Source organism: Dendroctonus ponderosae, unplaced genomic scaffold (genome assembly GCF_020466585.1).
Source record: "Dendroctonus ponderosae isolate FM_Combo_2020 unplaced genomic scaffold, Dpon_F_20191213v2 Dpon_F_20191213_206, whole genome shotgun sequence".
In the NCBI taxonomy this organism is placed as follows: Eukaryota; Metazoa; Arthropoda; class Insecta; order Coleoptera; family Curculionidae; genus Dendroctonus; species Dendroctonus ponderosae.
Genome location: NW_026018233.1, coordinates 18,170 through 32,702, shown reverse-complemented (window position 1 = coordinate 32,702; position 14,533 = coordinate 18,170). Strand labels below are relative to the sequence as shown.

General features: G+C 33.7%; 1 protein-coding gene across 2 annotated transcripts in view; it reads right to left on the bottom strand.

Annotated features, from left to right (window-relative positions):
• Positions 1-27: 27 nt before the first annotated feature.
• Positions 28-14,533, bottom strand: part of LOC125503625 — a 31,182-nt gene continuing 16,676 nt past the window's right edge. Inside the window, exons 2-7 of one of the 2 annotated variants that reach the window (XM_048664341.1) lie at positions 9,131-9,330; positions 4,890-4,952; positions 1,236-1,449; positions 1,013-1,181; positions 809-961; positions 28-760 (exon numbers count right to left, since the gene is read on the bottom strand). In XM_048664341.1, the coding sequence (XP_048520298.1) occupies positions 604-760; positions 809-961; positions 1,013-1,181; positions 1,236-1,449; positions 4,890-4,952; positions 9,131-9,289 (915 nt within the window). In that variant the 5' untranslated portion in view covers positions 9,290-9,330 and the 3' untranslated portion in view covers positions 28-603. Of the gene's footprint in view, positions 761-808; positions 962-1,012; positions 1,182-1,235; positions 1,450-4,889; positions 4,953-9,130; positions 9,334-14,533 lie in introns of both variants that reach the window. The other variant, XM_048664340.1, reaches the window with a different exon arrangement.

Here is a 14,533-nt window from a genome sequence, read left to right as displayed (position 1 = left end):
AAGACATAATTTCACAACCGACTTTGCGAAGCGATTCGCTGGCTGATTATAGTCATAAAGCGAAATTATGTTGAATAAGAAGGGTCAATAAACGTAACCTTCCACCCATGCATCCGGTACCCACCTGCCTTAATTAACTAAGTGCCGAGGAATTTAAAGTTATGGAAATGAATTGGGCATTTGCAGACAACTTCCAGTATTGTACCCTACCACTGGTTCGAATTAGCACAAAAACCTATTCTGTTCGCATGAGTTAAGGTTCTCCCAAAGTGGAAATTGCGATTAATCAACTGAGTAATTTAGCAGCTTTCCATATTTCTAGATTAGGCAAATACGACCCAGATTATTATGGGTAGAGCACAATTATTATGATTGCGCAATGGAACGTTCACGACTAGCCGAAAATCTAGATCAGCCTTTGTAAGTGATTTTAGACATTAGGAAACAAATTAGCGATTGTAAAGGAAAAAGTGCCGCACTCCCATTGTTTCTCAAATTGCGTGTAAAATTGTGGAGCTGAAACAATGGAGTGTAAAACTCCGAACAAACGAATTGTGCATGGGATTAAATTGTTCACATAAAAGCTTGGCTGAAATAATCAGCTTACCTGTCCCCTTTTGTCAGTCCGGTTTCTTCCAGCGCCCAATCTATCCACAATCCTGGAATATTGTCGCGTTGTCCAGCGACAAATTTCGGGCTTTTTTGATCGTAGTCTAATGTAATTGCCCGCAGTATTACCATATCTGAGCCATCCATACAGCTGGAAAATTTCCGATGCAAACAAATTACTTCAAAAATCTGTCTTTACCTAAACAAAGTGTTGTTTTCGGCGCAAGATCGATTGGACTCTTCTATGCACAGCTGAAGGGTCCGTGTCTCTTCTAGAAGCGTTAGAAGGTTGAGTTCTTCCCTCCCCAATTGATATTCCAGTTCAGCTTGCTGAATGCGAACGTCTATATTGCTGGAAAGGCCGGTCAAGAATAATCAAATTTGCAAACCATCTGGAACCTACTCTGTGATATCCAGCCGCTCCAAAGCCATTTTCAGGTTCTTAATGGCCAGGCGTTTGTTTTCAATGTCAGTCTTTAGTCTTCCCAGTCTATCTTCCGCTTGCTTCTTCTCTACCTCGGTTAATTCCCTATTGCTTGTACTATTATTCACATTATTATTGTTGTTATTACCTGCAATTTCCATTCGTTAAAACAACGCAATTACTACTTCTAATTAGCTCCCACCATTAAATATCGAATTCAACCTTAACCCAGGCACCGTTAGTTGGCCCCTAAGGCTTTGAATGATATTCTCCTTATCTTTAAGGGCATTTCGAAGATTTTCCAGCTCTTTAGCTGCCAGCTCTTTCGGGATGGATCGTATAGAGGAATTTAGTATCCCCGTATTGAACTTTTTGCGTCTTGGCGTGTTGGATAGAGATACTTCAATGCTGGCCATCTGTAACGAAAGCACCGGTAAAAAGATTTGTTGGTGCAGACTGCACCGACCATTGAAATGCCCATCTTCATGATCTAAAGCGTTACACACGATGGCTTTTTTCTACCGTCTGAAAGATAGACTCGAACAAGCCACCCACTCTGTAACCAGTTAATGGAACAATAAAGTTGGAACCCCTGCTGGAAGAGGTCGAGCTCTGATCTTTGTTTTTGTTCATATAAATGCAGTATTTGCCATTTCAGTTTGCTCATATCGGATTTACTGCTGGCAGCAAACGAATAGGGGTGTTCAGAAAACCAATTGCTCTTAAGCTTGAAGGCTGTGTAGTAGAAATACGCTCAAGGCAAAGCTGTGAACTGTGCGTTTTTAACTCATTAACATTGAGCTGAAGCCCATCTACTATTTCAAGCTCACCAATACCCTGATGGAATTTTTTCGTGAACATAATCCTGCGTGTAATCAATACCACCTATGATTAGGGACATTAAAACTTACATTACATCAGGCCTGTGGTTGCAAAGCAACATAATATGCATATCCTGATATTATCTAAACATGAAAATTGCTGGCTAGTTAGATGGGAATTTAGGTACCTAATACCTGGTAACGATTCCATAAATGATTGATTAATCTCAAGTTACATCATGTTTCGTGGTCGCAAATCTACATTTTCAGCATCGATGAAATGAGGTGTATTGATATAAGCAGAAGATAATGAATGAAAAGGGTTGTTATCGAAACAGTGCATTTTCAATCAATTGCAACAGGAAAAAAAGTCCCTCTCCATATTATCCTAAAGTTATTGGCTATTAAAATAGCAGTTTGGATGTCGCTTCCTAGCAAGGAGTGGACACCACTAATTTATCCAACTAGTTCCTGAGCAAGTTCTGCTCATTCAGGTGTAAATTGTTGTGTATCAGAATGCTTTACGATGTACGGAGTGGCTGCTTTATTTGTCGAATAAATTCAACTAATGAGTGGATGTTTAATTCAATTGAGTTATTAGAATTATTCATTAGGTGAATATAAGGTCTGTTTGGTTTTTTTCTATTAGCTTGACGTTTTCCTCGTTGCCTTTATCAGTTATCTCTATTCACTTTCAGTTAATGTACAAATATTTTGGGTCAATGCCCTTACTTAACATAAAATAACAAAAACTCCCTTTGAACAGGCTCAATTTACCACTGAATACATTCTAATCAAAAACGGGTTTCGAGTGTTTAAATCGTATGCACCCTTTTTCACACCCCTGACGAAAGAGTACAATTTAATAATGGGATGAAGCGAAAAGTTCCTTTTGAACACAACTCCAATTTAATTTGCCTTTTATGTCTGAAAAGGGCGAAAAGTCTTAGGTAGATTGAAAACCCCCCCAAGAGCCTGTTCAGAGAGAATAGCCGGTTTTTTGGCAACTTTTTCTGGGGTTTCAGTCCTTAATGCAATAAAAGCCCTAATTGAATTGTTTGAGTTTAAAAAATGCTTTATTGTAAGACACGCACTGCAGTCGGTGTCGTCATTCTGCATATGAAAAGAACAGTAAAATTCATATTATAATGAAAATGAATAGCTATTGTGTGTAAAATGGCACGAAGTGAAGATGTTTCAATAATTAGGAAATAAATCTTGGTCATTAATGTTGCGATTTATAGTTTAGAGCGATGGAATGCACTTAGAATGATTGATTTTATTATTGCAATAGTATTTCCATTCTAAATGATGATAATGTGGATTCTGAAACCGCATTCGAAGAAAAACTTTTCCTTAGAAACGTTTTTTTAAATAATTGCTTTTCCTATAGGGTCAAAGTATATGGCTATTTTTATGCAATTTCTAATCTTTACGTGTGCTGGTCAGTTATACATTTAATGTTGCACTGTCTGTATACTTTAAGCATCTTTATGTTATTAATTAATCTTATTCGGGACTGTCTGGCTGTTTTTAGTTTATTCGTTTTTTACTCTGATAATTGACTTTTCATAGCCAGAAAAAAAATCACATTTAAATCTACGATTTCCTCATAATGTTGTAATGCTTTATTACATCATTATTTAATCATTAGTGTTTTCATGTTAAAACTGAAAATTTTTATTAGTGTTTATCTTGTGCTTTTCTTTATCATTTACATTAAACTTAATTACACCGGTGTTTATTTAGCATATTTTGAAATAAATTTCCACGTTTTAAGTGTTTCTGTCGATTGAAAAGTTTGAGATTTCGTTATAATTTCGACTGCTTTTAAAGCTTCTCAATTGTAGTTTATTTTGCATGAAGCTTCATATTTAAATGTCGAATAATTTTCATCTCACACACAAAAGCACTTCCTCTCAGGTAAATTTAAGTTTATTACATACTTTCTACTAATTTCTTTAAACTTTCTATACAAAATCAAACAGTATAGTCACATATTTGATTATAAGCCGCTTAATTACCTTTAAACTGTATTTTATTATTAGTATCTTGATTTTCTCAAATTAATTTTATTCACGATCTTTCAGTTTTTCACTTGCACATTTTTTTCTTCGTACTAATTAACTTTACTTAGGCTATTTTTAAGGGTTTAGACACATTTTTTGTATATTGAAATGCTTCCAGTTTTAGTATTTTCAGTTATAGTTGCCTGATCATACAATTCATCTCTTGCTCTATCGATTTAATCCATTAATTCTAAATTTCATTAATTTTTTTTTCAAAAATATTCGTTTTTAGACGCAATTTCTGCTGCAAATTTTAGTTTTTTTGAGCCAGCAAATTAACGTTTGTAGATGCTGTCCGTTCCTATGTCCAATATTTCTTTTCTGTCATTGTATAAAAAACTGTATGCAAATTTATAAAAACAGTTCTTATTTAAAATATGTTTCTTATATTCTTATTTAAATCTGCAAATTCAAAACAGTAATTGAGAGTCTGTAGAGTTTGCTTGTTTCATTGCCTCTTCATTTTCGATATTTTCTTTTGTGTCACCCCTGTTTGAATAATACATGTTTAAATTGCCAAGAAAACCTGCTGAAATTTTAAACTAAATATGGATTTAAAATCACCAATGTTAATTGTCTACCTCAATCTACAGATTCGAGGGAAATTATAGAGAAAATTCTCCTGAATTCTTCAGTCGAAGTTGTTACATTATTGAAGTTCGTAAACATTTTTGCTTCAGTAAACTTTAGGCCAAAATGCGTTGGTTTCAAGAGCTTTGGTGATTGCATAAAAAAATAATTTGCGAAAAGCAACACAACAAGGAAATTATTAGTTGACAATGAAGAGCCCACAATGCTTTGCTTGACGTCTTGAAATAAATTTCATCAAACACCTGCATTTATAAAGTGTCTTCATCAGACGTGGGTGCTATTTGGAGAAATTGTGAATATTAAAACAGCAAATGTTGCACTTCAATCAACACTCTCAATTCAGCTTTAAACAACCGAAACCAATGAATGTTTTACCTTTGCTTCCAAGGTTTCCAGTTGAGCCATCCTCGGTTGAATAACCGTCGGTTGCAAAGTAGTCTGAAACAAGAAGAGAAAAAAATCAACGGCCATTCAACAGGTGATTGATAATTCCTCGATAAATCACTCGTTTATACACACATTTCAATGGCTATTAACTCATTCTGTCCTGTAAACACCTGTCATCATTGGTGGTAGTTTGTTAAACCTCTAGTTGCATGACTGAAACTATATTGTCACTAATGGACTTTCACTGCTAAATTTACATTTTACTCTGTTAGGAAGCATTATAAAAATTATTTTCCATTTGATTGATTTGAGTAATTTCAAGAGAAAACTCTGGCTATTGATGATTCTGAGCATTTAGGTAGCACTCAAAGAGATGTTTTAAAAATCCATTTACTAGCTTCGTAAAATTATACCTGATAAGCAGTTAATTATTTTCAGTTCAAGCCAAATCTGTTTGCGCTCACTTTTCGTGTACCCTCTAAGTAAAAATTACGGCCTTCTAAACAAAGCGGAATTGTTTGAACTTCCGGCACGAATTTATTGTTCAACCGCTTGGCAATTAAAGGGCCCTGTTCTCATACTTAGCAGTGTTAATAGCAAAAGTGCACTTGAATCAGTGTTTTTGAAAAACATCATTGAACTTAATAAATTCGCAATTAGATATATATTTAAATTTAAATTTATAATATTTAAAACAAAATGCCAAGTATATTATCAGTGCAAGTAAATGGAAAACTGCACGCCGCCAAAGACGTCGATGTACCAGTAACTGATTCGTAACGTAATTGCATCTACCGTAACAATTCAGCAAGAGCATATTATTAAGCCGCCGAGTTTCCTGACATCTTAATAGCTTCAATTAAAAATCGTAAAACGTTATTCGCCAAACAAATCTATGTGCGTAATTTTTCATTGTTTGTGGGAAGCTTTGATGTGATTTTTTCCATTGGCGGTGAAACAATCAATGCCTGATTATTTCCTGGCGATTTATTGGCTAAAACAAAATGGGTAGAAACTAAAAGTTTTACAAGCCGAAGAATATAAACGTTAATTAACGTGGTTTCATGTTCTTCAGTTTCAGTCTTCACTGTCTGAACTCGTAGAAAATATAAAATTAAATAAGATTTGGATACTGTCCAATCCAACGCACAGTTGGTGAAAAACGTACGGAAATTCAAATTAAACTAAACACAAATTAGATTACGGTAATTCAACGCTGGCAATTTTTCGCTTTAGACGAACTGTTTTTTGCAACTGGAATGGCCAGTATAAATAAGCTCAGAACGTGAAAACGGGAAAATTTAATTACCAGGAACATTTGTAAGTTCCAAGTTGCAAAATGGACATATCCGGTATTATATCGAGAATGTGAACACCGTTTGGGAAAAAACGCTGACAGTGATAAATGTAGAATATTCAGTTAGATACAAATTTACTTGTTTTTGTCGTTATATATTCTACGTTTTTCACCACTTAAGTAATATTGGAAGATGGAAGTGAACCTAAATTTATTGCTGATTTTACTTTAAAATGTGTTTATTTCGCCCATTCGGAACTAAAATTTGATTATGTAAAGGACATAATATTTATTGAAAAAGTCTGTATCCAACTTTGCTCAGAAAATCTCTATCTGCTGAATAATTATTCACTTCGAATAAGCAAAACCATTAATCATCGGTACCTACTTACGCTCCTCAAACTACTAAGTTCGCCTGCTGTATCTCATACTTATCAATTTGTAATTATTCATTGATATAAGTCTCTTGGAGACCAACAGTGTAATTTCGAAATTCCAGCAACACTATAATCTTCCTAATTAATTGTAGGCTGTAAGAGCGCTCGGATTTTTGGCGTGAGGTTAGAGAAAATCGCCACTACAGAGGCCTTCTGACGATAAACCAACACACAAATTGTATAATAAAAAAACATTGTTAACCAACCAAAGTCTAAGCTCTCAAATTATCTGCTATATAATTACGAGGAAGACGCAATTTGAATCCATTCCGTCACCTGAAAAAAATTTCCCTGATGGATTTACGTAACATTTAAAGAGCCTGATGGACGTATAACAAACTCGTTCCGTTCACTCTTGGTACTGTCATGAACCTGTCTTCATAAATATTGCCAGGCCTTATTGGGTTCAAATGTGTTTGCGAATTTCAGCCGCAAAGTCAAGCAAAAAAAACTTCTTGTGCTTTGAACCACCAACTGGTTTTGATTTAAATATATTTCGTTTTCAATCCCGGAGTATGGCTCGTTAGTACAGTTGCTGAGGTCGAAACTACCATAATGGGGTACTTAACAGTTACTTAATAAATATTCCTGCAAATGTTCAGATTCAACAGACTTTACGTGTTATGTTAAAAACTTTTCATTAGTCTCATAATAAGTAAATCTGCCATGTTCTCCGTCAACCACAGTAAATTGCCTTTGCGTCTAAGGAATTAATAGTAAATAATGAGTACCATTTGATATTGACGAAAATTGCTCAAAGAGATTTGTTAGTGTGCCTTATTGGTAAGTTTTTAAAGAATTGACAGTGTTAATTGTATTAGAAAACTATTTCAGAAAATGTAAGAAAATGAGATAGAAAAGGAAAATCTGAGGAAAATTTTAGGAACATGCAAAAGCAGAGCAGGTGTTTTCCAATTAGTCTGAACAGTACCCTTTTCCCAGTTCTTCGAAAATTCACTCACTAATACATTAAATCCTGTTGAGCAAGAAAAGAAAAATTCTGAAGCTGTGCCAACGATTTAAAAAAATATCAGGATTGTTACACCTAAACTTAAAATTTTCGATAAAATTAATTTGGAAATAGGATTTTCAAAGGACTATTTTGAGAACAGAGCATGCAGATAAAATACTTTGAGCAAATTTGTCAAAAATGAAGATACAAATTTCTTTTGCCGAAAGTGTGCTCCATTAATCCTGATGATAAATAGCGAAATTTGCAATTTTCCAACAAATCATTGCTTAAAAATGCCGGCAGATAATTTCCGAGAGTTATTCAGCAATTGCTACAAAAATTGCGCAAAGTATAGCCAAAGCAAATGAAGGTACTATGCAAATTTTTGCTGCTTGAAAAATAACACTATGAGATGTATTTTTTCGGTGACTTTTCAAAGTTAACCTTTTGAACAGCAAACATTTTCTATAAAAATAATTAGTTTAAAAATTGCACAAAAATTACCAAAAAATAGTTTAGTAAAAAAAGTATAGTTTTCGGAAAATACAAGCTAATATTTTTATCAACCGTTGTGAACAGCAATTTAATTTTCAAAAGTTTAGATATAAAATATATATAAAAAGCAATTGAGAATGTTAATACAAATGTTTACAGAAGAGTTCACATACAAATTTCACAGCATATATGATAAAAAGACCATCGCTTTGTAATTATTGTTGAAATCAAAACGACAATGTCTCTACACATTGCAGAAAAAGCATCAGTTTATCAAAATTTATCCGTTTGTGGGAAACTTTTTTAATCCCAAATTATTCTCAAAATATCCATGCCAAGGCATTTTCGATGAAAATAGGAAAATAGAACAAACACATCGATGGCATAGACTTTAGCACCCTTCAATTATAAGTCAATTTGGGCAAAAAATAAACTCAGTTTTAACCAATTAAAAACAATTAAAGCGTCTAACAAAATGAGAAAATAAGCTCTCATTAACAAAACAAACACTAATTCGTTCTCTTCTGTTATGATATCGAATGCTCGGCCTTTCGCATTCACACATTCCCAATAACTGCGACTTTTTATCATGGTTTTATCAAAAGCTTCTTAGCTTAAGAGAAACGATACAGTAAAAAATCATGCAATTCCAGAAAACACTGATCATAAATAAAATAAAGCGATCCCATAATAGCTTTACGAATAGCAGCCATACACTCACACCTAATTTAAAAGTTCAGTATTCTCAAATTACCCCTCTTCTCATGATAAAGCTAAAACGTTCTGTATCTAAACCGGCTCATCAAAGAACTGTAGAGCTCATTAAGGTATGAGATTTTTTATCGCTCTCGACTATTATAATTTTTACGCAGCTTCACAATTGCTGCAAGTCATACCTGCTAAACACAGAGTTCAGGAATCAATTCTGCATTTACTTTGCAATCAAATTAGAATTTTTAATGAACTTTTTTTATTTGATCAATCTAGATGTTTGTTGTAGATTGGGTTCAGTGAGTCTTTTTCAGTTAAGGCCTAGGTGCACACTTACTAGAGAAACGCTTCGTTTTTCTAAGCCAGGACTTGCGTTTCCCAATGGAGACTCAGTTTCAACTTCAGGTGGACAGTCTGAGTGAACAGAAGCTCTTTGGCGCCTACTTGCTTGACTTCGAGATCGTGTAGGACTTCTTGGAGGAACTGGCGTAGTCATTACGTCATTGTTAAGTAGTTCATTGCACTTCTACGGAATTCCTTCTGGAACAAAAAAATAAAATTATTTCGGGACTTTGGAACCAAATCAAACATCAGACTTCAGTATGCAAAACACAGATTCTCAAGCAAATAAATATGCTTTGCTTATAATAAGTTGCATCTTGGGATTGAATGCAAAAAACCGCCTTCCATACCGTATAAGAGCAGCGTGAGCTGGAGTTTACTGTGGTGCTAGAAGGTAATTTTCGCGGAATTTTCATTTTGAGCAATTCCGATGTATAATAATTCTAAATGTAATAATTTTCGTTTCTGCTTGAAGCGATTGACAGAGAAAATAGTTTGCGCTCAATTTTGGAAAACTTGGCTTTGATCCGAATATTTTTTAAATGTTTGTTTTACTAAAACTACTTTTCTTGAACCGCTGACTTATGAGCAACCGTTAACAGCAAAGTTAAGCAAAGAACAAACATATTCCAAATTGGTGTTAGTTCTGATTCGCCATGATTTGCTTAATTTTATAGATCGGTTTTGTGTAATTTTTAGAAGATTTTGTAAAATAATATCCGCAATTTGTAATTTGCTTTAAGACCAATTTTGCAACAATCCGTCAATAAAGAACTTGTTCTAAATCGTGATTGTCAAAAAATAAGTGTTCTATGTTGTCTTGCAAGCGTCTGATCATCTTGCGTAATTTTGGGTCCTTTTGCAAATAATTTTTACAATACATTTTTTTTCTGCATATAATTTTAACAAAGCGCCGCTACTCCTTTAACATACTTTAACAAAGCGCTGCTACAAGATTGCTTAGGGATGCTCGGCCTGATTTAAATAATTTTCAAATTTTTTTCTAAAATAAGGCTACAAATTACTCAAATCCAAAACATTTATTAATTTATAATTCTATTTATTTTAAGTAGTAGAAAATGATACAGAGCAAATTATTATTTGCTCTTTTTTGTAGAATCCTTAAATGTTCAACAGATTAAAGTATCATGTCTGTAATTATAGAAAAGCACTCTGATACCAAAAAATGCATTAGACTAGAATTACAAAACTTATCAACAAACTTGGCTCAAATTCCTAGAACCAGCATCTGAATAGTTAGTGAAATGCAGCGAACAGCTGTTTCTATGTAAATTACACCTCGAAATACCATAAACCGACCATAAAATTAATCTTGCCACTCCCTATAAATTTACACATCCTCCAGCTTATCGATATTAGTTTCGGTTAAATACAGTCATTGTAAACCTGCTTTTAGGCTTTATCTCTAATAGACACATTTGTATGGCTATAATTTCGATTTGACATACATAACTTGAAAAGCGTCTTTAAAATTTAATCTTTAGATTGAACCGGTAACGATTTATAAAGCCTTAATTAATTGTCTTCGTTACTTTTTTATGGACTTCGTCCTAATTTAAATTGTTTTTGCTGAAGGAATTAAATTTCTTTGAAAAAGCTTTCTGTTATTATTTGCGATATGTGAGCCCAATACCGATATCGGATTCAGAGACTTGTCTCTGATCGAATTGGTGCAAGTACTAGGGAATATAATGAAGAGGAAAAGTGGAACATCTGCTTTTGGTCATGGTCGGTTTGCGCAGACCGTTGGAAATGAATGTTCATACGGGAACTTTTGTCCCGTTTAGGGTTTGTTTTATGTTTGGAAATTAGGGGTGTCCGCACTTCAAGAAGGTGCAGACAAGAGAGGAAGCAATGAAGAACAAGACAAGCAGGGTTGTGAAAGTCTCTATGAACCAGTTACTCAGTTTACAATGTTTCAATCAAAGATTTCCATCGATTCTTAGAATCAATTGCAGATCAATTTGAATGAACATGTAACTTAACAATATATCATTGAATAGGCCTGACCTTTGCAGCATGAATGTCTTAACTGAGCAAGTTCGCAAATTAAAATGCATATTAAATATGACAGCACAGTATGATTTGATTTAATAATGTTATTGAACTGGAGGCGCCGCAAACCTCTGAAACTTGCGTACATGTCAACGTGCTTGATTAATTATTGTTGTATGGTAAATAAATTACATATGTAAAATTATTACTATTATAAAATTAGCCCAAAGAAATCATTATTAATTTGCCCCAGCCGTGCACAGAGCGAGTAGTGATTAATTATTATGAAATATATTGCAGATGGTTAATTAAGTTCATCTAACAGATTTTAGTTGAATGTGGCAGAACTTTCTTTTTTTTATGTAAAGTCTTCAACTCGTCCCAAATTAATTCTCGACTAAACAGGAAAATATCCTGAACAGCACCACTTGCTTCTGGCCGTTTATCTGAACAAGTCACGGGCGTGTTCGATATTTTTCTGATCCCCAAAGCGTAAAGAACAAACCCAGCTAAAACCATTAAGTATTCCGAAACAAGGAAGTGGGGTTGGAGATTTTTGCCACTAAATCCTGTTTAACTTCATCGTGGCACTAGACAGAATAAAACCAAGACTTTTGTTAAAGGCGACATGCCTTGGATGGGTTTAATGTTACATGCGACCAGTCACAATAGATATGCTTTATGTGCTGCTCAGGTAATTGCCATTTAATGTTGGATTTATGCCTCTTCAAGCTGCGTTAGTTTGCAAACTTAACGTGCTGATAAAAGTCTTCAAACCTTTATAAAAATTTGATTACTTCACTTTAGCCATAACAGCAACCCGAAAGCATGCAAAATCTAAAATATTCAGGAAAACCAGCAGTCTGAATAAAGAAACACTGAAGTAAGGTTCTAAGACTGTTCAGGAATCCCCATAAACTACCGTGTTTACTGCTTCAAAGACAAATGCTCGGCCTTGTTTGGATGAGGCACTGCTGGAAGATGAATTATTTAACAGCCACTCTTTGCAACTACATAAAGATGCTTAAATGGATTGAGACAAAACTGAAGTAGGAAATAAGAAATCCTACTTTAGTCGGAACATATTGGATTTAAGTGTTCTCGTATAAATTACTTTCTTGTAATTTAATGCCCGCAATAGTACGGAAAAAGTCAAGCAGTTGCTGCAATAGATTCGCTCTCGGGTTTCAAGTGGTGAGCAAATAACATATAAAAATGGAATAATTGATTGTGAAACGTGAAGCAGCATCTTTGGCAAAATTACTATATCATGTTGGCAAGGTATTAGTGCCGCCAAGCTAATCTAGAAACATATTATTCAAGAGATAATGAAGTTGAAAGCAACACGTGCAAAAAGTTCGCATTTTGCACGATAATGTTCACCTGGGGGCTTGCAATGATTTATAGTTTGTTTATTTGCTCCAGGATGGGCAAAACTAAGCGAGAAACATATCGTATATCTCAGCTATTCAATGCGGGATTTACCTATATAATTTATCATTAAGATAATTCTTTTAATATTTCAAAGTTTTTTCCCTTTCACTCGGTGACTATATTTTTGTTTGCCCTATCAGAATTAATTATATTCTATGTGTAATTGTAATGTTTAAGTTAAGTCGATCTCCTTAAGGACTTATTTAGCACTATTTTCTCAAGTTTTTATTTGCCCCGACGTGTAAAAGCATTCTAAAGTGCAGTTTGCCAGTAGATTGAATGAAATTCCGTTTAAAGAATAAAACTATAAGAATTTGAAAATAAAAAGGATATTTTTGTTACGTTTTAAAGAAATTATCAATTTTGCTAGCAGACAAAATAGGATGTTCTCTATCAACCAACGTAGCCAGCAATCAGCCCTATTTTCTATGTTCTATTTCATTAATTGAATCAACACAATTTCCTAATGTTTTTACAATTTTATCGGACAAATTGCTTTTTTGAAAAACTTGCTTTGAACTCAATGTTGAAAGCAAGCGCGGGAACAAAAATAACAGAACATGTTTGGTTGAAAATCTGTGGAAACAGAATAATCAAAATAGCGAAAAAATGGGAACGGCAAACTGGGAAATATTGTGTCTAATTGGGTTAAAAGAAATAATGACTATACAATCTAAAGAGTTTCATAGAATATAAATCTGCATAAGCCTGGAAGTGGTAAAAATTGTTCATCTCTACAATATTAGAAGTGAATTAAATCGACACGAATTAAAATCCTCAATTAAAGCCAATATACAAAGAACTCAATTGAAACTATAACAATAAACTACGCTTTTACCTTTGTATGACTGTATTATAAGAAACACTGTTTTTGCGAAATTCGTAGTAACAAGCTGGAGATCAATGGATGCTAATGTGAAAAAACAGAGTAATTCAATATCATTAAATCACGAGGAAAAACACTTGGAAAATGTCTCTTATATTGGGCATAAAATTAAAACTTGGCAGGAAACACTGTGTTTTGAGACACTGGAGAATATCTTAATCAATACTCTGCATGCATCTAAATGCCATTCCGGATTCTTAAAACATCTGTTGATTTTCAGAGCAAAGAACAGTATCGACGAATCAAAATAATACCAAAACACTCAAGCAGGTTTTACTAAAAAAAGACAAAAAATGTTTTGTTGACAAAACATTTTTTGTCTTAAAATCGCACTAAAAAATCTAATAATCGACTGCATGAATGTTTGTTGCCAATCTTCTGATTTATAATGTTGTAAGCCTTTCTTTGAACTGTGAGAAAAATAGTATGATTTCGGAAGTATTGATTCATACAGCTTTCATATACTGGAAAAATAAAAAAATCCTGTTGGTCAATCGATTTTCCACACCGAAGGAAATTTAATATGACGTTATTTAAAAAGGAACTTTAATTTTTCTGGACTGGAAATTAAAAAAAAAATGCAATGAGCTTTTCACAGTTTTTAAGGAAAATTATTTTCTATCAATCAGCGCAAACTATCTCCGATAATTATTGACGTTTTTCAGTCATAAACAAACAAAACTCTGTGGGGTAAAGCAAAGCGCATTAAGAACTTTTTTTGTAAATTCGAGTCAATTTTTACTAAAAAATAACCATTTGAAAATCCTAAATAACATCAATTTCGTCGAATATTCAAATCCGGGTACTCGGTTCTTCGGTAATACAAATTTTGAAACTTGGATTTTGGAATCAATAAATTGTTTAAAATTTGCGCAATTTTTGACACCATGAGAGTTATTCATATCGCGAGATACTAAAATTATCATGTTCATAAAGACAAAAAGAGGAATTAACACATTTTCATCCTGAAAAGCGTAACTATTATTTGAGATATTTGCTAACCTTCCGATGAGCCACGCCTGAAAGCTTAATCAAAAGCAGCTTTTAAAACATTCTTCTTGT